Source organism: Anarrhichthys ocellatus, unplaced genomic scaffold, assembly GCF_004355925.1.
Source record: "Anarrhichthys ocellatus isolate YVR2014 unplaced genomic scaffold, GSC_Weel_1.0 scaffold67, whole genome shotgun sequence".
Lineage (NCBI taxonomy): Eukaryota > Metazoa > Chordata > Actinopteri > Perciformes > Anarhichadidae > Anarrhichthys > Anarrhichthys ocellatus.
This window is the reverse complement of record NW_022280097.1, coordinates 2,011,249-2,036,810: the sequence shown is the minus strand read 5'-3', so window position 1 is coordinate 2,036,810 and position 25,562 is coordinate 2,011,249. Positions and strand designations below refer to the sequence as shown.

The window sequence follows — 25,562 nt, the reverse complement described above, 5'->3', positions numbered from 1 at the left end:
TATGTATATATATGTATATATATATATGTGTATGTATATATATGTATATATATATATGTGTATGTATATATATGTATATATATATATGTGTATGTATGTATATGTATATATGTGTATGTATGTATATGTATATATGTGTATGTATGTATATGTATATATGTGTATATGTATATATATGTATATGTATGTGTATATGTATATATATGTATATGTATGTGTATATGTATATGTATGTGTATGTATATATATGTATATGTATATATATGTGTATATATATGTATATGTATATATATGTGTATGTATATATATGTATATATATGTGTATGTATATATATGTATATATATGTGTATGTATATGTGTATGTATATATATGTGTATGTATGTATGTATATATGTGTATATATGTATATATATGTGTATGTATATATGTATGTATGTGTATATATGCATGTATGTATGTGTATGTATGTGTGTGTATGTATGTATGTATGTATGTGTGTGTATGTATGTATGCATGTATATGTATATATATATACTCAGCAGCAAACAACTATTTGCTATGTTAATGCTCTGAATATCAAATTTAGCACCTTTAAGGGTGCGCACATATATTTGACCTCACAGTGATTAGACAAGAACAAAATATGAATTATTGAGAATTATTTTCTTCTATGTAACAAATTAATCACCAGTGAGTGTTGTTTTTTTCCCCCAACACCACTCTTGTCCAGCTGTTTTATTACATTATAAAAAAACAAAGTTTTGATCCCCGGACTGGCCTCGTCAGAGACAAAGGTATCTTGTGTACGTAATGTAAACCCAAATGCACAGAGAACGAAAAAAGGAAGAGAGGAGGGAGCTGCACAGCCCGGACAAGTCAAACAACTACTTGTTCAAGGCGTTCAAACAACAACTCCCAATAGGTTCATTTTCTCCAGCACAAACTCAGGCTTTGAATTCAGTGTATAAGTTCCTGAGGGTTTGTTTTTACTGCTCAGAATGCAGACATCTTAACTGTTTTCTTGTCTGTTCCCCGTATGAGGGGAAAAAACGAGTGGACCAGCGTCTTCGGACCATAAACCACGCTGACATTCCTGTGTTGTGAAACTACAAACATGCAGGGGAGACATTCCTAAAAATGAGGCGCCGCTAGACTGCTCTCGACCCGCAGAGACGGAGACGGTGAAGTCCCGCGCAACGGCCCGTAACGGAGAATAAAAAGTAAAGTGGAAGTTACTAAAAGGTTGTCGTCGCCATACCTTAAAAGGACAAACGGAAGTTAATCTACCGAAGCGTTCAAACAAGATGTCACCGTTTGTTTATCATGTCGGGTTGGGATGGTTTCCTCAGAGCAGCAAACATCATTAATTATTCATACACTGTTTGTCTACAGTAAAAGAATGGCAGAGCTGGAACAAGTATGCAAAATCAAGTCATTTGCAAATAATTGATAAGAGTATACAAAATCAGAAGCAGTACATAGACTTTGAGTGTAAATGATCCAACAGTTGGATGAAACGCACCATTTTAAACACACGCGTGTTAAAATGTCTTTTTCAAGCAATGCATTACTTTTGGAGCCAAAGTAAGCGTTTTTAAGTTTCTGTGCAAAAGGTAGCACTGATGTGCACATGCTATGAAAGACCTTTCCCAAATGAAGAGACAGCTTGTGGAGTGTTTATGGAGATTTTCTTCCATATATCTAAAGGTTGTGTACAGCCTCCTCCCAGACTGAATGTTCCAAAAAATGTAAAGTGGAGTGTTGGCGCTAGGTGGGGGTGAACAGTTCTTTGTGGAGACTTTGCAACGTAGCGTGTGATGGGGAGGGGTCTACATGGGTACAGACATGGCACAGAGACAGATTGACGCATTGGCTCTGTTTGAAACCACATACTAACATACCATTTATATATAATATATAATCATAGTCGGCCTGATGTCAAATTGAGTATGTAGTGCATTCCAACTGCACAGTATGCGGACACTGTGTACGCAAGATGAATACTGCAAAAAGTTTCTTCGTGTGAGACGTGAGCTGACTGGACATACTCGATAAATGCCATGCGGTTCTTCAGACTGTCTAATGGCGGACTGAGAGGCAGACGGTTAAAATAATTGCACGGTTGGATAAAATAATTAGGAATGATAGAAAATAATAAAATAAAGCACCAGGTGTTTTAGTTTTTTTACTAATTATGGCATAAGAGTGACGTTGAGGCACAGTTGAGAAGAAATAATTTGATCACATATATAATGTACTTTAGAAAACATATCAAATAGTAAAATGTTAATTCTAATTAGCATTAAAGCTACTACGAGGAACTTTCATTTTACGTTGATGTTGGCGGTCCCTGTGGACGAAAGCGTTCTGTCTTGTCTCTCTTCCCTCCAGCGGGGCCCCGCACATATGGCCTGGGTCTCCAGCAGCATGGTGGCAGTGTTGGCGGCGAAGCTTAGCTTCTGATTGGAGGAGGAGACGCTGCTGCCGGGCGCGGAGCTCTCCTTCTCCCGCCGGATCTTCTGATTGCAGGTCGAAGGCGGCAGATGGCGAAAGATGACTTTACATCGCATTACGTGCTGATAACTTGATTAAAAAAACACACACACCCTTTGGAACAAAGACACGGAATTGGATCTTTCTGTCTTTGAATATTTGTTCTCGCAGGTATCAACTTTCTATTGATCATCGTGAACTAGAATACCAACACAATGAAACATCGCACCTGAACCCTCGAGCCCATTTCATTCCTGATACTGAAGATCCCACTTCCCGAACACCCACAGACTGTACGCTGAAGAAAGACAATCCTGGAACACCCGTGACAAAGCTGTCACTTTGAATCATCCGTCGTACAGTCTGTCTCTCAGAAGTGCAGTTTCTCTTCACTCCATAAATGCCAGCTAATGCACAGCACGAGATTAGGCACTTGTGACCTTTATTGGAGCTGATAGCAGCCCCCGTGGGTACCGGGGAGCTCCGTGTTGGCACAACAAAGGGCTTGTAGTGGAGCTAGATTACAGATCTACACGATAGGTAAGTGATAATGACAAGGAAGCATTATCCTCCTCTGATGTGATAATTACCTGCAGTCGACTGCCTCGCAAAGGTTATCGCGCGCACGGACGACCTGCAGACGCTTCAGGAAACTGCACCGATGCATCGTTGTTTAAATGTGCTGTAAACCTGTGATTATGTATGTTTTAGTTTTGTTTCTTACTTTTATAACATCATCTCTCTGCCTTGTTTATTTTTGTATTGTCTACATGGTTTCTGTTTTTACCATGTAAAGTGCCTTTGAGTGCCTTTTCAATCGCTATACAAATGAGATTTATTATAATTATTATTATTATTACTTAGCTAGATTAATGGATTAACGATCAATAAATTCAGCCTGCATCACTCACTGAGGGGCCACATTTTAATTCAATGGTTTTCCTCAGAATAAAGAAAAAAAAATAAAGTAGATTTTGAATTCTTCTGCAAACAGGGCAGGGTCACTATTTTCAACTTCTAGACATTGTTTTTTTGTTGATGTGAATTACTGCGAGGCATGCTGTAGAGACGAGGATGCTGTGAATCTTCTATTTCCAAGGGGGAAAAGGCCAAGCCAGAAATATGAAGTCTGTCTGGGCTTTTGAAAATAAATAAAAAGATAAATAAACACTTTCATGAAATCAAGTTTGCATCTAGAAATCCCCTTTTTAAATTGTATGTTTTATATGGTTGATCCCCCTTTTTGTTAATTTGATGCGGGCCGAAATTACATCAGATGACAGCATTAATCCGACATAGTTATCAACATTTTTAAAAAATTCAAAAAGCGTTTGGCGCTGTTTGGCCCCCGGGGGCCGACGGCAGCAGAGCCTCTGTAACGGGATGATATGGATTACACCGACCTTGACCCCCCCTCCCACAATTCTTTACGCTTGCCAGTCAAACACATACGATGGCGGCCGCGGCCGAATAAAACCCAAATATCCCTCTGATGATTAAGGTCACTCATACGCTGCTCTGTGGAATCCATCCTCTTATAAGCCCCGCAGAGCAGGAGACAGAGCGGGGGGGGGTCTTGATGTCTCTATATTGTCATTTATCTACAGGTTCTTTCTGCCTCAGTGCCGTGGCTGCCGGTGACAGCAAGAGAGAGACAACACAGCAATCGAAGTTTTCTTTTTGTTGTTTACCCCTCTGAGGCGCTGTGACCTGTTGTTGGCTTTCATTTGTGTGTCAGTCCAGAGGTCTAAGCTTCTTCACGAGGAGTTTATCCCTGGATCACACAGATCCCAGGGCTCACCGGTCCACCCCCCCCCCCCCTCTCCATCCCAAGAGCTCAGATTGTTAGGGGGCCGCATTATATATGATGGAGATGTGCTGGGCCTAATTTGGCTTTCTGGCTGACTTTTAGTCCCACTCATCCAAATGGATTATCCTGAGGCTGCGACGAACATACTGTACAGATCTGTCATACACCCGTAAATGCACATACGTATACTGAATAATATCTCATTACTCCCCCCCCTTCGCATTTGCTTCTTTACGTGTGAGTGCGCACCTATGATCTATGATGTGCACAGAGAGCACGCGTTGTATTCATTTCATCAACATCAGGTGTCGCGAGCGATTACACACTGATGCTCTTACATTACCACTATCGATTCACGGGCAGAAAAGTGCATGATCCCTGGTGACTTTTTTTTTTCATTATAATAAGCATGCAGCTCCACACTAATTATTTGATATTGCCGCCAAAAAAACTGATATTAGCAGTTTTCCTCCCAAATGTTGCTTCCCTGTTTTCAGGATTTTCCTCCCTAATTTCCTCTGTGGCTGCCACATTGCTGACCTTCCTATTGGCTGTGCCAGGTTGAAGTGACAGCTGGTGTGATGTAATAAACCCCCCTACCCACCCACCCCCTTCCAGCAGACAAGTTATAAAGAGCAATATCTAGTTCCATGGATTGAGATAAGCTTAGGTAGATTAATGCTCCAGGACACTGAAATGTTTGTTGTATGAAATCTCTGTTTATAAAACAATGTGTCATTGCCGTATATGAAAAAAGAGTCTAATCTGACAGATGGCATGAGCTCCAAGAGTTCCTCCACATTAAAGGCACTGCTGGTCTATGGCTTGTGATGCTGTGGCTTAATGGGATTTTAGACTCTTCGTTCAAATGAATTATATATAGGAAAACTGGGATTATTTTACAGGCTGTTTAATCTCTTCTTCCTCTTTTTTTTTCTCCCCCCCTCCACCGAGCATGCCCCACGGTTTTTAGCATTCGTGGAAAAGTGGAGCGCCACAATCAATGAACGCTAGAGCGCAGGCGGCCTATCAGCTCAGAGAGCCGGAGATGCCCTGTGGACCCGGCTCGCTAACGTCGGAGCGTGCTCAGTCGACTTGACTCACTCCAGCCCCGCTGCCGTGCCCGCCTTTCCCACGAGCGCTCCCAATCCTGCTCAACGCTGACAGACATGAGGCTCCGCCAGAGCTGCTCCGCCACCGCCAGATACAGACTCCGTGCCCTTTTGCACTGAAGGCACCACCCCCCCACCCAGCTCTGGCTGCCAGTCGGGAGGAGGAGGCTCGGGCACCGGTTCAGACTCCGCATCCTGGAACGTCCAGCGACTTGTGTTGTGTCGATGCTCTGGATCTTAACATAGAAAAAGTTGACTGATCTCTGGCGCCGCTCACCAGGGAAGACTTTTGGTTCTGCAGCAGAGGCCCTCATCGCTTCCTGAACTGGGCTCACGGCTTTTTTGAGTTCAAGGCGCAGCGCTTCCTCTCGATTTCCCCACTACAGATCCCATCATGCCTCACTCCTTCCAGCAGAAAAAAGGTGAGACTTCTTTCTTCCATTCCTCAACACCTTCGCATCTCAAGTCCATCAATGCTGGCAAGATAAATGAATGTGGAGCATAATGACAAATCCTTGAATTAGATTGATATCAACATTTCGGAAACTTGACATACTTGACATGACGTGATTTTGGATTTCGATATTTCCAGTTCTTGTTATACATTGTCACAGGGACATGAGGCTTTTGTCTTTCCAGTAAAGCAATTAAATGCACATATCCTAGAAATGCATCATTTGAGTATGTCAAGCACCACATCATATTGTGTCACTTGTGCACATTCTTTTGTACCACACGAGCAAACTGCATCCACAGGGTGAGTGACAGCTAAACCCATTCCTCCACACACAAAGGCCAGAGACACCGGCTCGCTCACCGCTGCGCTGAAACAAATCATTATAGTTCCACACGGGCTTTATGAGGGTCAGCTAATCTCAGACATCAAATCAATGCACTTGCTCGTTCACAACGTTATCGAGGGCTAGCCTGCATGCAAAGCAGCGCTCACAGGGGGGGGGTCATGATAAAACAACTGACATCTGATAGGCAAATGGGAGTACCGCATGCAATAAACAATGTCCTCACAGGTTCATCAGTATGAAAAAAAAAACGTGTTCACCTCGACCAAGGGAAAGGATGTGAGTGATGTGAGGGACCTTTTTGATCGAGCCCTTCCACATCTTTGCACAAAATGTTATGTACCACCGAAAGACTCCGTAAAACATTAATGCACAATAGAAAGCTTACCACGGTTAAATTAACACATAATTAGAAATGCCGGCGGTCCCGTGCACGCAGCGCACAAACTATGTCAAAGAGCAGCCGATATGAAGAGTTTCTGCGAGCGAGATGCAGAACAGAACAATTAAGCCAACGTGTCGAGCAGAGGAGGAGTCACTCTGCTGTCTGTGCATCGGCACTTCCACCTGGCATTTCCTGGGTCTTACTTTTATTGAAAGCACTGAGGGGATGCAGTGACTGTTGACTGTGATACATTAGTAGAAGTGAATCGTAACAAAATAAAAAAAAAAAATATATATATATATATATATATATACACATACGTATATTCTCATTTCTTCATTTCAAACGTGCGCAAATGCAGATTAATGAGGCCCGGTGGTTATGGGAGTTGATTTGTTTCTAGCAAACATAAAGAGTGGGAGGTTTTCCAGAATTTAGAGGGAGCGAAAGCACCGTCTGGCTTCATGAAATAAAGGCTGTGGGCGCTGACGAGAGAAAGAAGAAAATTCAATCAGAGATGATACATTTTAAGCAAAACTAACACAAATTATTCCGAAATTGGGGTAAAATAAAGTAGGGAGAAAGGGTATTTCTTTTTTTTTTTCTTTTTTAAATGATACTTTCTTTGTTTGCAAATTAACAATTTAAATGTACTTGTGTGTTTGATGCATTATGCATATATTTTCTTTAATATTTCATTCAAATGTTTGAATGATCTCTTCCTGAATCCATGTCAGTACAGAGGTTTGTTTTTTGGTAAAGCAGTTGACTTGTGGGGCTTGGTGGGATTGCTTTCATCCTCTCCAATCCCATGTTTCCATGTTGGATTTAAATCCATTTACTGCTTTGGCTGGATCAAACCCAAAAAAAAAAGCTGACATGAGAATACACCTATACACTAATGGAGGCTGTGAGCACTTGATGATGATGATGATGATGATCTCTACAGAAATACACAGAGGGCTAATGCCAGATTCCTCTCGTTTGATGAAATCATGACAATCTCGAGCCCGTTTTTTGAAAACAGTCTCAGCAGCACTGGACTTGACCTCTCAAGTGTTTAAAAAGACGTGTAACAATGCTCTACCCAGAATCCCAATACATATTGTAGGACTATTCCAACGCAGCGGCCAGAGAGAGCTGCAGGTGGCGGTTGTGCTACCAGACCTGCAGACCAGTATCAGCAGTTGCCACTATAGATGCAGGCTGCCACTTTGACCTGCCGGTGGGTGTCACAGAATTTGATGTAGTTGAAAGCGAAACTGGACCGGAGAGAAAAGGGCCAAAATGGAGAGAGAGAGAGAAGCAGGAAGTAGAGAATGAACTGAGTGGAATGACTTTCTACAAACCCTGATGATGCTCTACTTCTATATTCCAGATTCATATAGTGCTCGTGAGTAATCAGTCCTGTGGATGCGGTCATACGAAACAAAGAAGTGAAACTGGTTGGGTGGCCTTTATAGTTGACGTTGCCGTAAACATGTTGACATTGGCAGATTCCACCTGTGCAGTGGAAATACAGAGGACATGTCCCCTGTATTGCCTAAACAGTGCAAATGAAGAGTTTATACGTGCTCCGCTTTGTTTTGTCACGTATTTGGACGCGTCACACCCGCATCAGTGGCAATGTGAGACCCTTAAGATTACTGGGTGCCGTCTCTGTGAAAAAAGGGTGACTGGTGACGAAGCAGGAAAAACAGAGAGCGCTGAACTACGTCCCAATCGTGTTCAATCACAGAGTGAAATGAATCTGCTGAAACAGTCTTTGAGCATCTGAGCAGGCTATTGTACATAGATACAAGTGAGATAGACACGTATACTATTATAAGATTCATTAAATATAATCTCATGGTTTCATTGTTATGGTCAATTTCGTACAATTTGCATTCTTACTACCACCAGTTGTTAGAAGCTGAATCTTTTCACCATTTACCCATGAGATTTAGCCAATCATTTCAACAGTTTCTCTATTACTTTTAGATACTTGTATGAATTGTTTGTGCGATACTTTCAGCTAACTATTTTAGACTTAATTTTACATCGTTATTTCGACCGATTATTCATTTCTTTTGATGAACTATTTGAAATATTTACACTCTTTGAAGGGACAGTTCACCCCCAAAACTAAAAACATATGTTTCCTCTTACCTGTAGTGCTATTCATCAATCTAGATTGTTTTGGTCTGAGTTTCCTAGTTCTGGAGACATCGGCCTTCTCTCCAGTATAATGGATCCATATGGAGCTTGGCTGGTGGTGCTCAAAGCGCCAATACAAAAAGTAATGTCTCTTTCCAGAAATCCTGACCCGGTTACTCAAGATAATCCACACACCTTGTTATGAGCACTTTCATGGAGGAACTATTTTCTTTCAACCATAGCGCCTCTCACTACAGCTAAGTATTTTCGACTTTTGGGGTGAACTGTCCCTTTCAAATAGTTTGCTCAGAGAGTGTAAGTGCTTGAGAATCCCTGTCCCTTTAAAACCCGTATCCATTATTTGGGCTATACTATATCGTACCCCTGTCTGCTAATCACTGCTTACATGTGTAAGCAGGATAAAGCTTGTTCCTGAAGCCAAAGAAAAAAAAAGAAAAAAAGTGCAGAAGGAGCCAACACACCTTCAGATCTACAGCCTGATACGAACTAATAGGTGTTGTGACAGCGCAGCAGGAAAAGGGGGGTTCATTCAGATGGACCATTCTTATTGGATCATTACTGAGGGTGGTGCAGAGAAATAAGACCCACTTGTTTACCGCTTGAGAGCTCCCCATCAGCGAGAGTGGAGACACCGAGCTGAACCCCTGGTACAGACGCATAACGTGGCTTTGAAAACCAATCAGTGCAGACGTTGTCCCAAAGCCCTTCCTCGTGTGCTCTCGGATCTCCTGCGTGTAATGAGGACGACGGGGAAGATGTGTTACTTGTGCAGCTATCACATCTGCCTGTGCTCTTGTGGAAGTAACCCACCCATCATCCAGCAGATGGCACACTGGCGAGCGACCGTTTCTGGAATGCGTGGAAAATTCCACAGACTCCGGCGGGCTGCATTCCTGGCGGCCGCTCTCAGCTGGCCTTGAGAGAGTCCCGAATCTACATGCTTTGATTTCCACCAAATTGGAATTCTGGCCCACGAACGCGCCTCTAACCTCAACGCGTACAGCCTGCACAAGCGAGCCGCCGAACTCAAGGTTATCCACACAGGCACGCTGCAGAAAGTTACTCCAAAGTTGTTGCTTTTTTTTTTTTTTTTTTTTTTTTTACTTCTTTTTGAAATAACTGATAAAGCAGAATAGGAAACAGGAAGCCTTTGCATGTCGTCATTGACCACTGGAGCTGACCGCTCTGTTGCTGCTGCTTTACAACACATGCAGAACTTTCGAGTACACGATTAAAGCATTCAGAGAGAGGGAAACAACCTAAAGAGAGGGCATCGCCAAAATGTTCACACTTTACGCAATTCTATTTAACAGCAGCACATGACTCCTGTTGGACGAGTGTCAACCTCTATTGTTCACTACTGCTGGTAATCGTCCTGTGTGTGCTGAAGGAGAGACACTACAGGTTTACCCCGTGAACCTTCCCCGGCTGTTTACTTACATTTAGACAATTGCTTTTTGTATTACACGTTTTCTGAAATGGTGTGTTTATACATGCAAATGAGAAATAATCTCATTAAATATGCATGCTGCTGAATACATTTCCAGAGCAGAAATCTGCACATCGGATGAAACCAGGTTCAAATTTCTTGTTTCATTTTCTCGACATCTTAGAGTCGAAGGTTTTTATAGAGGGGAATTTGGACGTCTCTTTGTGTCGCATCAATCAGAAAATAATGTCAACTGCCATTAAAAAACAAAACAATTTTAGCCATATTTTTAGGAATAAAATGTTAAAGTAAAGTTTGATGTATGTAAGAGCTGCTGCAGTGGAGAGTCTGAGAAAATAGATATTTAGAGAAAAAATGATATGTTTTGTAAAATGAAGACATTACAGGCGAATATGGTAAAAATGTCACTAACAGATATCACTTTGAAACTTTCCCAGTTGATTATTTACATTAAGAGAATTTATTTGTAATACAAGTTTTCTGAAAAGTTATGTTTAAATGTATAAATGAGGCATTATTATATGACATACAAACATACAAAGCAGTAAAATAAACACCTGAATCTGTATTTTGGATGTTTTATTTCCACTAGTCTGGAAGAAGACGTGTCATGGAAGCAAAATAGCCCAAAATCTCTAAATTGACCAGTGCATGGAAAAAGATGTCTTTGCCTGTCGTGGCTCGCCTTAACCCCGTCAAGTGGGATGAAAGCAATCTTTCAACTCTGCAGTGTGTCAGTGCACAGACACACAGCCGCTTTGTTGCAAAACACATGATTTCATGTCAGAGTCGAACTTGCCAGTTTGCCTGTTAATTAAAAAAGAGAAGAAAAGCAAGAGGCAAGCTTCCAAGTAAAGTGCACTCATCATTACCTGCTCTGAGAAATCTTTTGATGTGGCATCAGTGAATTCTTCACCGCGTCTATTTATTATTACACATCGTGTTCTTTAACTGACGTTATAAATTATGCATGTCACTTGTCTTCTGCACAAATAGATGATGCATAAATACATACAATAAGACAGAGGAACACATCTTTTCTTAAACAGACGTACAGCCTTTCCATAGATTTCTTTTAGCCGTGTAGACCTGCAGTGGGGAAAGGTGTTTGACAAAGTGAGACTTTGTTGTGGACAAAAGGAGAAGAAAAATGCTTTTGGGATGCACGGAGTTACAAAAAAAGAAAAAAGAAAAAAGTAAGTGAAACTTAACAATACAAGAAGAAAATTCTTTTAAAGAAAGGGAACTAAAAAAGACCTCTGTAGCTAACAGCATTATCTGTTTGGTGTTACAGCGCGGTTGCATCATGCCTCTCAGAACAAAACTCCACACTCACATCTTTGCTGACAATGAACACTGAAGTTGGCAGAAATTTGCTGTGAAACGAGACAAAAGTGTGCAGTTTATGAAGAAGAAAAAAGAAGAAAAAAGAGTGAGGCAACCTCCGGGCCTCGGGGCTTTTGTCAGTGGGCATTTTCTATTCAATGACCCATCGTGCGCCGAGTGTAGGCAATGATACGGCTTTAGAGATGTCTTCACACTCTATCAGGCTCCTTTTTTAAATGTGCAGCTGGTGCTTGGATCACTGTCACAACCTGCTTTGGCTGGGATTGTCCCTGATCGGCGACCCTGTATCATCATGACCCGCTGGTTAACCATGCAGCCTGTTCATAATGGGGAAATGTGCCGATCACTTTAGACGGACCGATATCGATCAGCTGCCCTGCGCTCTTCCCCTGTCCTCTCCGTAAGTGGGTCATTTATTTAGATTTTTTTTTGAGCTACTAATCGGTTGAGTAAAAGTTTGCCAAGGATTTGCGGTAATTATCTCATCCTTCTATAGCCGGGCACAGCATGGGGCCTCGGTTAAATTACACATCTCTCTCCCAACTCCTGGATGCTTTACGGCTGTGCATTATGCATAACCGCGCCAGAGCCGCCTTAAACATCCCCCAAGTGGATTGGAATAAAGTTGACGCTGCTCTTTGTTTCGAGCTCAACGCAGTCTTTATTTGGCAGTGCTGAATCGGAGGGTTGCTGTGAAAGCGCGCGTCTTAATTATTTTGGAGACTTTTTTTTTTTTTTTTTCCCTTTCTCTCCTCTCCTCCCAATGGTTTGTAAACACCTGGAGTGTTTTTTTTTTGTTTTTTTTGTGGGATGCCGGATCCAGTTGTGCGGATGCTCGGGCGATCCGCGGGGAGAAAATGTGGGTTACATTACAGAGGAGTGTGGTGTCACATGAAGGGTTAAATAAAAAGTGAAACAAGGGCTGTGTTACACAGTGTGGTGTGTGATGGTGACATGCTGCTCAAATGTCCCTGATCAAACTTCATATCACTAATATAATGTAATGACAAGTATATATTTTAGATTATTTTTTAAAATCTCTCTCAAAAACAGGAACATCTCCGGATTGATTAGGAGGGAAATAATTGAACACAAATATTTTCAGTTATAACTTCTGCATTCTTGTTCATCAAAACAAAACTATGCGTTCAAGAGAGACATAATCCTCAAAGACCTGATCCAATAAATAACGATCAATATGTGTGGAGGTGTTAAAGGTCCCATTGTGGATGTTTACCAAAAAATAAAGAAAATCGAATACAGATGACAAGGCTGATCTTAACATGACATGAATATCAACCTAATCATTACAATATTTCATTGATATAGTGCCATTGGAGCATTTAAATCCAACCAGAGTTCCTGTGTGTTATTTTTGCAACATTACAACAAAGATAAATGGAGAGTTAGAAGAGTGTGTACTTCCGCTGTTGTGCTGTACACCAATATATCTTCTAATGACTTGTGTAAACTTTGTCTTTGTCGTGTGCCACCAGCTCAGCAAATGCTCCTTCTGTGCCAAGGGGTGAGCGGGATGAGAAAAGACGGGGAGTCCGTGGTCTGGAATCACCACAAGCAAAGTTTCCAAGGTGAGTCACCAATAGTGAACCCTTGCCCACAAACTCCTGAAATGAATGCAGCTATTCAGATGCTGTCAAGCAGTGCACGTCCCCCTAACCAGGCATCACAAACCGTCTATGAAAAAGATACGCATATTCACAGCAGTTCTCATTTACACGCAGGGAAGAAAGAAAACTACACGGTTCCACTTCTCTTCTGTGCCAAAAAAAAAGTCTGGCTGGTGAGACTGTTCTAACTAAAAGAGCATGAAGTAACACTAGTAAGCTGAAAGAATACTGTTTATTCTCAACCAACTCTGAGAAATGATGCAACAGGGAGTACACATGCCTTAAATGAAATGGTAAGGAGGGAGTCAAAAATTCACAGCAATGCATTCAATTATTTTTCCAGGAAACTGCCCCTTTGTATTTCAATGAGCAATGTATTTTGTTGTTAAGTGTGCACAGCATCTGACATGGACAATTACACAGGCACCCTCATCTTCCACTATCAAAAGCAAAGTCCACATAACAAGAGGCTGACATCTGTCTAAACTGTGCCAAGTGGGTTACAAAGGCACCTGATAATATAGCACCAAGACCATCCATCATGGCATTTTAAACATTAATAACCTGAAATCAAACCCACATGCCTGATTCTAAATTATAACCAGGGCTAGACTGCAGGCTACACATCCTTGGCTCATGTCGTGTTTTTAGATTGGTGATGCGCTCGCTTTCATGCAACAAGTTTCCCATAATCATGAAGTTAGTATATCAGACAGCAGATCGCACCTACAATTAGTCAAAATCTTAGTGTCATCTACTGTACGAAAAAACACCGTCGCTTTAACACAACAGCGCTCATAAAGCTCATGTATTAAACCGTTATGTGCGCAGATGAGACGATCAAACTGGACCTGACAAGTACCGATCCCACCACGCACTACATCAACCGAAACACCACAACCGCTTCACAATCACATCCACACACGCTCAGATGCCTGACTATAATAATACATCTATAAGGCTTTCCTTTTGCAACAAACCCCCAATGGTGATTCGCAGTATTCTCCATCTATGAAGTCAGCATACCTGCAGGAAATCTGGCTACCAAAAAAAAAAAAAAGGAACAGCTCGAGCTGTCACAGCGACCTGTCCGCGTGTGCCTAATTAAGATGTCGGTCTGTGTGCTGTAGGCTACATGTAGGGTCGGTGTGTTCAATGCGACGAAACGGCAACGAGACGACACATTGCTTAAATCACGGAATATAAATTAGTTCTCAGTATTTCGGGGGCTGGGTTTAAGGAACTCGTGACGTCGCAGGCTCTACGTCCTGTGACTGTGGATTCAACCAAAAGCAGCGGGGGTGTTGGATCACTATTAAACAATTTCCTGCAATATTTTTACAAAATAATTCACATTTGTGTGCATTTAAACGCTGGATTTAAGCAGTGTTTTCTGTATAAACCGCTGTGCGCAAAACGCGTTAGGATAATACCGTTGGAAAAGAGTCGTTTTCACGGCGAGGGAAAAAAACGTCACACCCCTGCCACGGGAAAGTGGTACGGTCTCGGGCTCAAATTCCGAGAATTGAGCTCGTCTGATTCTTAGAACTGGGGTTCTTAGAAGTGGTGATGCAAGAAGTTTCTAGGAAAGCGCTACCAGGTGATTTTTTAAATTCCTTTTTTGCCTCTAATTTGGCGCGAAGTTGTTATCTACTGTGTCTGCTGATGTTTTAGACAGAGCTATTTGTCCGTTTGTGCTGTTTGAGTGTTTGTGTGTGTGACTGATGTCTACTGGCAGTTTAAACAGTGCAGAGTCGAAACTCTGAAGTGGCTCCCGCAGTGACAGCCAGCGCGCGGCTCTCTTGACGGATCATCTGCCTCGCGCTGCGCTGCCGCGTTTGAACCAGCGGGACGGACAGCAGCCTGCCTCCGCGCGCTGTAGCTTCTCCATGCCGCACTGACCAGAGTCATGTTGTGAAGCTGTAATAACGCTCGCTTTACGAACGTTACACCGAGGGGGGGGAATGATGATTTTGAGCGGTGTAAAGGCTGCCCAGAGCCCGCGTACACGGCTCTCGTGCGGACAGAGGTGTCGGTGTGAGGGCAGCACTCTGCTTGTAAACGCGCTCTGATTATAATGCTACTTTGTACGTTCAAGTGTCAACACAGCCGTGTGGAGGCGGCGGCTCGCGCGCGCTGTCAGACAAACTTTGCTGGCAGCATGGCAGCCTCGGGTTCAGGATGTATTTGTTACTTCGCGGTCGCTCCGACGCTAATTTGCTCCAATGGAGCGCAAAAAGGGCTGCGGCGAACAAGCCCCTCTGTTACCATACATTTGTGCCGGAAACATCAGCGTCAATGTGTTAGTGTGTGTGTTTTTTTCCACGGTAGAGGCTTCAAGACACCTCGTCGCACCAAGTTGCGTTTCCACCGTGACACCGCACTGCGTGATAAGCTCGACCTCCTGACTACACCAAGTTGAGCTGTTTGTTCAGAGATGCGCTCAGAGTTGGCTTCATGCAAAGTGGTATTTCTGTCACGGACTCGAGAGTTTCGGTTAAACAGTGTTCACGCGCAGGAACAGGTCCAATCAGAGCGTGTTGAGGTCCATGAAATGTAGTAAAATCAGAGATGGAATGAAGACCCGCTATTCGGGCTGACAGAAATACGCGTGCTGTCATTTTGATGAGCAAAACTGTGATGGGGCAGATTGAAGTTAAAGCTAAACTTAATCACTTAACAATTCATCTGAAACCGCAATTGTTTCTGAAACAATAACTGCTTGTTTGACCCCAACTTGGTGATAAATCACCACCTTTTTTTGATCAGAGTATATCGGTATATTTAGGCTGTTCTCTGCTTCTATTTTCGGACGTGTCCAGTTACAGACTTCACATCCACTTGAAAATAGCGTCATAAATCCTCCCGCGCGTGTTATAAAGTCAATTCCGCCCAGAGTTAGTTAAATAATAGTTTTCACCCGCTTCAAAGTAATTGACCTAGAAAGGCACTACAGCACAAACAGAATGAGGGAGCAGTGAGCGCTGCTGGGCTTCACAACAACACGCTGTCACAGGTCTGATCAACAGGGAAACATTGCTCATAGGCTCCAACCAGCAGTTTATAGTAGACGTTCAATCGAGGACATCCTGCGGTTTAAATTAACATTCATAGTTTGGGCGTTATTTGTGTGGCTAAAAAGTTTTGAGTAATAAGTGAGCTGCTTGTTGAAACTGTTTTCCTGCTTTTATCGGCTGGTTCACAGTGAGCCGAGTTAAACCCGACCCCGCCGCGCTGAAGCCAAAGAGACTCAACTTTTCTCCTGTTAGACTGAATTCAGAGAAATCAGTGGACAGAGCGAGTTGATGCTCCTTCTGATGCGCGATCAATAAAACCGCCAAAATAATGGGTTTTAAAAACGTACACAGGTCATCTAATTGCGTTTTTTTTAAATGAATTAAATTCTCTATTTCCGAGAAATTATAAAAAAAATACCGTTATTACAAGATTATATCATGCATCCTTTAGTCTGCGCCAGTCTGTTTAGAATACGATAGAAATGTCGTTCATCTTCATTTGTTGTATTGACTTGACAACCGGTGGTCTAGAAGGAGAGACAGTGAGGGGGAGACAAATGATTCCAAAAGGTTGAAATTTAAATGTCTAGACGGTGTTTATTTAATAAATGGCGCCGCCTTCTGGAGGACCGGCGGTATCTGTTTGTAAGTCTGCCACACTGATGAAGACATTGTGAGGTTCAATCATAAATTCAGCCAAATGGATTCACTTAAAGATCACCTGTACCTCCGCAGTGGTACACAGGGGTGGATTGTGGCGTTGACTCGCCAGGGCACTTTTTTTTTTTTTTGTGAAATAATATTTATTTGTTATTTTGCAGAATTTGACAAAATGGCTTGCGCAGCAGACAGCTGCATACAGTTCACACGCCATGCAAGTGATGTCCTGCTCAACCTGAACCGGCTGCGTAGCAGAGATATTCTCACCGACGTCACCATCTTGGTTAACAGGCAGCAGTTTCGTGCACACAAGACGGTTCTCATGGCTTGCAGGTGCGTGTTATTCCGTTTAACGTGAGCCAATTTGTCCTCCCGCAGTTTAGAGATGAAGTGACTGATCTTTGTTTCTTTACTTTTACGTGGCTGCAGTGGGCTGTTTTACAGCATCTTCACCGACTCCCACAAGTGCAACCTAAACGCCATCAGTCTGGACCCAAAGGTGGACCCAGAGGGCTTCGCCATCCTGCTGGAGTTCATGTACACCTCCCGCCTCACGCTAAAGGAGAGTCTGATCATGGCCATCATGAACACGGCCATCTACCTGCAGATGGACCATGTCGTGGACACCTGCCACAGATTCATCAAGTCCAGGTAGGCAAAATAAGCTTCCGTTGCACCAGTCAAATTCACCGTTATCAGCATTTGACGTGTTTTTTTTCACCCTTCTCATTCTTTCCACAGTGATCCGTCACTTAAGCTGCCCAGAGACGAGTTCTTGGTCAGTCCCTTGGTCTTACCTCAGGATGTCCATGCTTACCGGCCCCACGATGTTGTCGACAGTTTGCACAGCCGCGTGGCTCCGTTCAGGGATGGGAGGCCCTACGGCTCAAACATGTTCAACGGGGTCGGCACCCCCAGCAACTACCATCTCTACGGGCAGTTTCCCATGCCAGGATTCCCTTTCCCTCTCTGCAAGCTGGCCGACGCCAAAAACGCTTTTGCCGACCTCTCTAAGAGCGGCATCCACCACAAGCACTGTTCTCCGCATGAGAGCGCCAACATCATCCGGGCGGAATACACCAGGGCGGTTGGCGCCGGCTCCTCCGGCACCATTCACTCCACCACCTACGCTTCCAGGGAGCTAGGGAGGCACGACGAGATGCGGAGAGAGAGCCACGAGGGGGTCGGCCAGTCCATCGCTCTTGGCACAAGGAAGCGCGCGTTTCCCGCGTTGACTCTGGAGCACCAGAGAGACTCGGGAAAGGATCACGCCCCCCAGGCGGAGGAGGACCTGATCCATCACCACTACCCGCTGGGGATCTCCTCCGCTGGACGCAAGGGCCTCATGAGCAGCCCGCAGAGCCCCCTCAAATCAGACTGCCAACCCAACTCCCCGACGGAGTCGAGCAGCAGCAAGAATGCCGGCCTCTCCCAAGCCGGCAGTGTGCAGGCTCCGCAAGGCACGCAGGAGCCCAAGTCCCGCAACTGGAAGAAGTACAAGTTCATCGTGCTGAATCAGAGCGCGAAGGAAGAGGAGGCGGGGCTGCGGGACCCCGGGCTCCGTTCACCTCAGCACCTTGGCCTGCAGCCCTACCTCCAACCCAGCGACTCGGAGAACCTCGACCCGCAAGCCACAAGCAAGAGCAGCGATCACAGCGAGGACCTACCCGTTCCCCAGGCTAGTCGTCTCAACAACATCATCAACGGGTGAGTCTCCCCCCCCAGTACATAACGGCATATTTTTGGCTTCAGTGCAACTAAAGTAAAAATAAAGATTTTAGGAGGAAGGAAGGAAGTTTTTTTTATTTTTTTTATTCTTTTGTTTTTTATAATCCAGGATAATTTTAGGAATTTAATTTGGAATTACATGTGATTATAAATATTTGTTTACGTTTGACTTGAAGTATGCGTTGTGTTATTTTGGTTCCAGTGCACTGGAGGGTTCACTGAGGAACGGTGACTGCCCCCCTCCACACTACCTGAGCCGGCTGAACTGCTCGTCCTGCGGCACGCCGTCCCCGCAGCACTCCGAGGTCTGTCCCAAGACCCCCCGGTCCCGCCTAGCGGAGGACATGGCGGAGCTGCACTCGGAATACTCGGACTCCAGTTGCGGTGAGTTTGGTCGGCGGATATTAAAAGACAAATTGATTCTGCGTTACTCTGGACTAGAGGTTCACTGTTTTTTCCTCTCTCCCGGACAGAAAACGGTACATTCTTCTGCAGTGAATGTGACTCCAAGTTTGCCGAGGACGAGGCGCTGAAGCAGCACATGCTCCAAGTGCACAGCGACAAGCCATACAAGTGCGACCGCTGCCAGGCTGCTTTCCGCTACAAGGGCAACCTCGCCAGCCACAAGACCGTCCACACGGGTACATGGAAGAGTCATCTACCGTCCTGTCCAGTCTCCGCTCCTTTCGCTGCTGGATTTTAACACTTTTCTTTTTCTCCAATTTGCTTTACAGGAGAGAAGCCGTATCGCTGTAACATCTGTGGTGCTCAGTTTAACAGACCAGCTAACCTCAAGACTCACACTCGCATCCACTCAGGAGAGAAGCCATACAAATGTGAGACGTGTGGAGCTCGTTTTGTACAGGTAATAATACCCCTCCCCGACAACTCATGGTTTAAAAACGTTCTATTGCATGGGCCAATTGCGCGAATACTCCTCTCTGAACTGTAACTATTGGTGTGTGTGTGCGTAGTCATTTTCAGCTTTACAGAACTACCCATAATTACAAAGAACATCCTTAAGGGGGTTTTGGCTTTTATACAATGGATACCAATCTGCTGTCTGAGGTGTCTCGTCAGTGTGTCTGCGTAAAAAGAACTCCTCGCCTGATGAGTTTGCATCGGTGTGTTTTGTTTCGACACTCAGGTTGCTCATCTGCGCGCCCACGTGTTGATCCACACGGGTGAGAAGCCATATCCGTGCGAGATCTGCGGAACGCGCTTCCGTCACCTGCAGACGTTGAAGAGCCACCTGCGCATCCACACCGGAGAGAAGCCCTACCATGTAGGTTGACCCGCTGTTTTCCACTTCACGCAAAAAAACGAAATCACACAATGGCAACATTTTAAATAACGCCGCGCCGCTTTCCTTTTCAGTGTGAGAAATGCAACTTGCACTTCCGCCACAAGAGTCAGCTGCGGCTGCATCTCCGGCAGAAGCACGGCGCCATCACCAACACCAAGGTCCAGTACCGCATGACGACGGCGGACATGCCCACCGACTTGACGAAGGTGTGCTGAGCTGGAGGGAGGGGACTGTTTCAACGGGCGGCAATCTTGACCTTGGCATTTAAAAGACCCAAACTTGTACAATCATCCAAAATTGTAGTGCCACACTGTGTTCATTAGACAAATAAATTGGCTGTGTATGCCATTCTAAACGGGTTTCCACTACATGTGAACGTAGAGCCACTTGGGGCGTCTTAGTCACTTTATTGTTTCTATATAGATATAAATATATATATATATATATATATATATATATATGTGTGTATGTTGGGAGTGTTTCTAAGCTTTGAAGGTACCTAAATAAAGCTTTATTTTGTTGAGGAAGGAATGTAAACAGTTTTTTTGAAAATACAGTATTTTGTATCAGAGAACTTACTTTTCTGAAAGTATTGAAAATTTTGATCGACGGGTGGTACATATATTTTGAGATTCCCAGATTTGCGGCTGCACAGAGTTGTCTACACGTTTTTTTACGTAGATGTACGTACATGTTGCACCATGTCAAGTTGCCATATTCATGTGAAGAGGTGGGGGAGAAAAAAAACACATTGTAATTGGATTTAGTTGAAAACATATCAGATGACTGCTGCTGTCTGATGAGGTTATGCATGAGGTACTCTTACCGTTGTCGGCGCACATGAAGTGGGCAAACGGCATAAATATTGTGATATATTGTGTAATTATATCTGTGGGATTGCTCTCTGCTGGCGGAGCCAATCAAGTGTTGAAATGCATTTCGAGGCTTTATGACCAAGAAAATATTTTGCTTTGTGTGTATTTGTATAGATGTGACTTCTGTTTTTGTTTATTTTCCATAAGTGAAGGTTTACAGTTTTGCTCATTGTTCTAGATCCTACAGTAAAGTCGTGTTTTTTGTTTTGTTTGTACATGCACTGTGTATTCAATGTGCCTTTCTCTATGCTGTCTGAATCCTTCCCCCATTCAGCCCAGCTCTATTTAAAAAGGTACAACTCATGGACACCACTTGTCCTAATACCCCTCTCACCCCCCCCTCCCCCATGTGTGTGTATGTGTATATGTATATATTTTTAAATGCTTGTCACCGACCTGAAAACATGCAAAAATCATTGTAAATCTTCAGGACTTGTTTTTTGGATTGGGCTTTTTAAAAAAAAGAAAAGAAAAAAAAAACTGCATTAAAGTTATTGTACAATGTTTTAGATGTATGAATGTAAAATAAAGGTATTGGATTTCTATGTATTAACACCAGACTGCGTTTGTCACAATAAAATGGTAAACGACGCCGGATATACGGGCGCACAGTTTTAACATGTTTCCAGAAATATTGCTAGAAGGCTAAAATTAAAACCAGAGGACATAACTTGCATACATAACTCTGAAATAAACAGTTGAACTGCAGGCACGTTTAACCGTTACAGGTCACAGGATCATCATTTGAGGCTTCATCTTATTGTAGCCACAAAAGTATTTGGTTGCAAAAGCGATGTTCTGCCGAACCAGATCGATTCCTCCTGATGTTGACCGAAGCTGAATCCCAGCGAAGGACTGCATCACGCCACCTTTAAAAAAATCTGTCACATACTCATGTCCGCTTCTAAAACGTGCTGCAAATACGGCAGCGACGGGGAGGAAGAAAAGACACCCAGTTACCCCTCTACTTTACGGTTAACACCAAGGCTTTTTACACTTTCTGCTCTTATGAACTGTACCGACAATCCTCAAAACCCCGGAAAAAAAAAGGGTCACAGCCTACTGACAATCTAGCCACCACACCAATCATTAGTAAGATAAACATTAAAGCACACAGACGCAACTTTGACTGAATAAAAGCCACACAGTTGATGTAAAACAGTGAGAGGCTCATGAAGCCAGAGAACTGAGTCAGTTACACATAAATATGCTTCTAAAGTTTGCTGACACTATCCACTGGTCAGACCAGACCAAGTGAGGCCGTCTATTGAACTGAGCAGGAATGTTGCCGATGATTTTGACTTTTGGTTTGTACGCTGAGGAACATTATTTCTTCTTTCAAAAGTTAAAACGTCTCGCTGTAAGTGATCCAGGTGGGAAACTGTAATTTCTCCAACATAGAGCAGAAAGGTGGGATGAAGTACAACAGTTGAGAAGACGACACAATAGTTGTGCTTATAGCGATTTGCAGGATTGAACCAGTGGTTGTATTAATGGACCAGAGGACGCTTTATGACACGCCTTCACGCTCAGTTTTTCGGATTTGGATAATTACAGCACATTGAGGCCGTGGGATTTTGATTTCCCATAAAAACAGTTTATAAAATAACTTCCTTCCGTGATCACAGTTTGTGGCAATGAAGCTTTTTTTTTACAGTTTCTCAAATAATTTAAAAACTAAAAAACATCCCTATAAATAACATGATCAACATGTAAATAAAATAGCGTTTTTATTTTGAAGTGGCATAAAAAAAAAAAAAAATTTTTTTTTTTTTTTTTAAAGGTAAGCAACAGCGCTTGTTTTACGCAACAGAAACACTACAACAGACAAACACTACAACCGGGCTCAAAAAATGTAATTTAGTTCTATTTCTTTCATACTAAATAAAAAGGGCAGTCTCAAATGAAGCCTTCCAGACGGCTTTCCCATAATTAAGGAATGCAATGGAGTTCCCTGTGAAAGCACAGGAACATGACCAACACCGCTTAAATCACAAGAGCTGCACAAACCGTATCATCCTGAATGTAACTAAAAACTATATCATAATTCACGGTCACAAAAATCCCCCCCCCCCCCCCGTCCTTCAGGTCAATCACTGCTTCTGCTGCATCGCTTCTTTTCGCGCAGCGTCCTGCAGGAGCTGAGTGTCCACCTCATCCGCGGGCAGCTGAACGTACCGGACCACCGATCCACGGATGAAACAGTTTTTCACGGACAGCTGGGGAAAATTGAAATAAGACAATGTGGAGTTTCAAGAGAAATCATCATTCAGAGCGGCAGAGGACACAGATGCAGAATCTGTCCGAATTATATTCTATTAGATGTTGCATAGCGATGTGTTTTCAATCATCTCCCCCCCCCTGGTTCTGGTGTTAAAAATGTCCGCTTAATAATAAAAATATAAACTGCGTTAACGTGCGATAAAATAATTGTCGGCGTTAATTAATTAATGCGTTAACTTGCCCAGCACTAATTAAAACAAGTGCTGACACTTGTTGTTGCCACAAACTCAGCTTGCAACATATATTGTAATATATACATTTCTTTTGCATGGATTACATATTCCATACATAAAAGGAGCTACATGCAAGTCTGAAAACTTCCACTGGATCCTCGCATGCCCTTTTTTGAGGACTCGCATCACACACATACACGTGTGAGTGTGTACGTACATGTATTTGGGATTTAAGAAAATCCTTTGTCCGTAGCAGTGTTTTACAGCTGAGGGCTCTGAGACCCCAAACAGAGGATTCTCTTCAGACTTCTGAAACGTCCTCTCTTTAAAATCGTGTTTAAAAGAAATTCTCACAAATGTCACGAAGCCTCAAGGCAATTAAACAATGTTACGTTTGTTTTTTTGGCGAGCTGTTAAACGGGGCCGGGGTATTCTAGGTCTGAAACAGAACATTCAGGGTTTATATAGACGTGTCCTAAAAGAAGAAGTGACACTGGATGATGAGGTGCCAGACAACCAAGACTCACCATGTGTGGATATTTCTCTGGATCAGTGACACTGATGTCTGTGAGCTTAATGTTCAGGTACTGAAAAAAACACATGAAAAGATCAGAAGTCATTAGTGGGCAGTCAGATAGTAAATGTAACAGCTGAAAGGCTTTGATTCAAAGTGAGGGAAATTAATCGTGATTTCTAACCTGGTCAACAGAATGAAGCGTTCCGCAGATGCTGAAGAGAGAGAAGTCAGTATTAAAATGACTGCAGGCATCTTTACATCAGACATGTATGTTAACAAAGTGGAGGTGAACGAATCACTGGTCTCAACATGCAGGTGGTGGACAAAATAACAATACCACCTTGTACTATAATATATTACAATGCATAACAACTCCACTGCATTTAACTGAATGATGTTTCGATTATTTTGTACTCTCCTCACACAACATTAATCCAAAGCGTGCATTTTTGAGCGAACCATTCTTGTGACTGTAGCTAACGTGAAATAATGGCGGCTAAATCAAATAGTGTTAAAAAGTTACCCGACAAATACTAACCTCAAGTCGTTTTTGAGCTCCACCACCACATCCTTCCCCACCAGCGACTTGAAAAACGAGTAGAAAAGCTAAAAAAAACAAAACAAAAAACACACGACATGACAACGTTAATGTTAGCATCGGGCTAAATGTCGAGCACGATACCGGTTTGCAGACAGCCAGCAAACTAAACCGCATGAGGATGTATACTGAGCTGTGAGTACTTGAACGCCTCACTGACTCTTCAAATAAGTCATTTAATGTTAACTGAAAACAAATTCAGATCTTGAAAATTGAGTTCTTACCATTATTGCTGCTGGTTTCTTACGGTCGTGCGTCTAATATTGATGACGTGTTATTGCTGCGACGGATCGTGGTGCAACTACTGACCAATACCACACCAGGGCGCCAGAGGTGCGCTCAGTGTTAACGAGTGTGAAAACACATTGAACTGTGGACCCTGAGAGAGGTTCATTATGGTTTGTTACGCGAACGATGGGACCATAAAGCGTTATAGCATCGCCGTGAAGTAAAAAACATGGATCATAGTGTCTCAGTGAATCAGTGGAATAATCTTAAGTGTTTATCAGGTCTGCTCGTACTACACATGTAGACACTTGCTGGGCTTTTCAGCAAGTTTCTTGATGGGTCCTGAGACACAGGATCTAAAACAGGATCTATAACTCAGACCACAAAGTAACTCAGTGTGTTGTATAGGTCTTAAGAGGTGGAATGTTCCAGTAATTCTCGAGACAAACAGTAATGCTGTAAAAAATGTCTGTAAAAAGAAAAAAATGACATTTTTATGTAGCAAATGCAAATGTCCTCTTTTCGTTTCACAATCCCTGAAATGTATATTTTTACTGACCCCTTGGAGGGTCCCAACTCCCAAATTGGGAACCACTAAACTAAATGATTCAACTGTGCCCAGCATAACCCCCTTAGTTGTTTGGAGGTGTAATGATTGGACTAAGAATGCAAAATATATCTAATAGTCATAGTAATTTGATTCAACTTAAAGGAAAAAAAGTGAAAATTCAAGAAATAGCATGTAGGAAATTCTCTTTTGGAGGTCTTCTTGCTCAGGCACATGAACAACCGTTATGTAATCTGTGAATGCTCACATTTACACACCTCTGATTGAACAACATGAGATGAAAACAAATGTAGGCGTTGATGGCCAGATATATTTTGAATACCATCAAGTAGGATGTCCTCTATGCTTTAAATATTTGAACTAGTTTGGATTCTCACTCTGCATGCAGTTCTTTTAGGCAACAGCAGATGGAAGCAAATAATGTG

The 25,562-nt window shown here is 43.0% G+C and overlaps 2 protein-coding genes across 4 annotated transcripts; one reads left to right on the top strand and one right to left on the bottom strand.

Annotated features, from left to right (window-relative positions):
• The first annotated feature begins 5,741 nt into the window (after window positions 1–5,741).
• On the top strand, window positions 5,742–20,304 carry bcl6aa (BCL6A transcription repressor a). 3 transcript variants are annotated; one of them, XM_031873022.1, is made up of 10 exons: window positions 5,742–5,839; window positions 13,053–13,145; window positions 17,023–17,194; window positions 17,291–17,512; window positions 17,603–18,568; window positions 18,792–18,973; window positions 19,063–19,230; window positions 19,324–19,454; window positions 19,737–19,874; window positions 19,967–20,304. In XM_031873022.1, exons 1-10 carry the CDS (start codon window positions 5,812–5,814, stop codon window positions 20,108–20,110), a joined length of 2,244 nt encoding a protein of 747 aa, XP_031728882.1. In that variant the 5' UTR covers window positions 5,742–5,811; the 3' UTR covers window positions 20,111–20,304. The 3 variants fall into 3 exon arrangements, with proteins under 3 accessions (XP_031728882.1, XP_031728883.1, XP_031728884.1); XM_031873023.1 differs by lacking the exons at window positions 5,742–5,839; window positions 13,053–13,145 and adding an exon at window positions 14,713–14,784; XM_031873024.1 differs by lacking the exons at window positions 5,742–5,839; window positions 13,053–13,145 and adding an exon at window positions 14,798–16,846.
• A 2,179-nt stretch (window positions 20,305–22,483) lies between these two features.
• smx5 lies at window positions 22,484–25,554 on the bottom strand. The gene is made up of 5 exons (XM_031872994.1): window positions 24,566–25,554; window positions 24,282–24,349; window positions 23,925–23,955; window positions 23,754–23,813; window positions 22,484–22,989 (listed from the first exon to the last, which is right to left on the bottom strand). The coding sequence occupies exons 1-5, from the start codon at window positions 24,566–24,568 to the stop codon at window positions 22,864–22,866; spliced, it is 288 nt and encodes a 95-aa protein (XP_031728854.1). The 5' UTR covers window positions 24,569–25,554; the 3' UTR covers window positions 22,484–22,863.
• Window positions 25,555–25,562: the final 8 nt, after the last annotated feature.

Bases quoted from the DNA above. Each gene is read 5' to 3' on its own strand.
- bcl6aa (XM_031873022.1), top strand. From the start codon at position 5,812: ATGCCTCACTCCTTCCAGCAGAAAAAAG. The intron at 17,195-17,290 runs GTGCGTGTTATT...ACGTGGCTGCAG, and splicing joins ACGGTTCTCATGGCTTGCAG to TGGGCTGTTTTACAGCATCT. The intron at 19,231-19,323 runs GTACATGGAAGA...TTTGCTTTACAG, and splicing joins CCACAAGACCGTCCACACGG to GAGAGAAGCCGTATCGCTGT.
- smx5 (XM_031872994.1), bottom strand. The intron at 23,956-24,281 runs GTTAGTATTTGT...CTCTCTCTTCAG, and splicing joins GAGCTCAAAAACGACTTGAG to CATCTGCGGAACGCTTCATT. The intron at 23,814-23,924 runs GTTAGAAATCAC...TGTTTTTTTCAG, and splicing joins CGCTTCATTCTGTTGACCAG to TACCTGAACATTAAGCTCAC.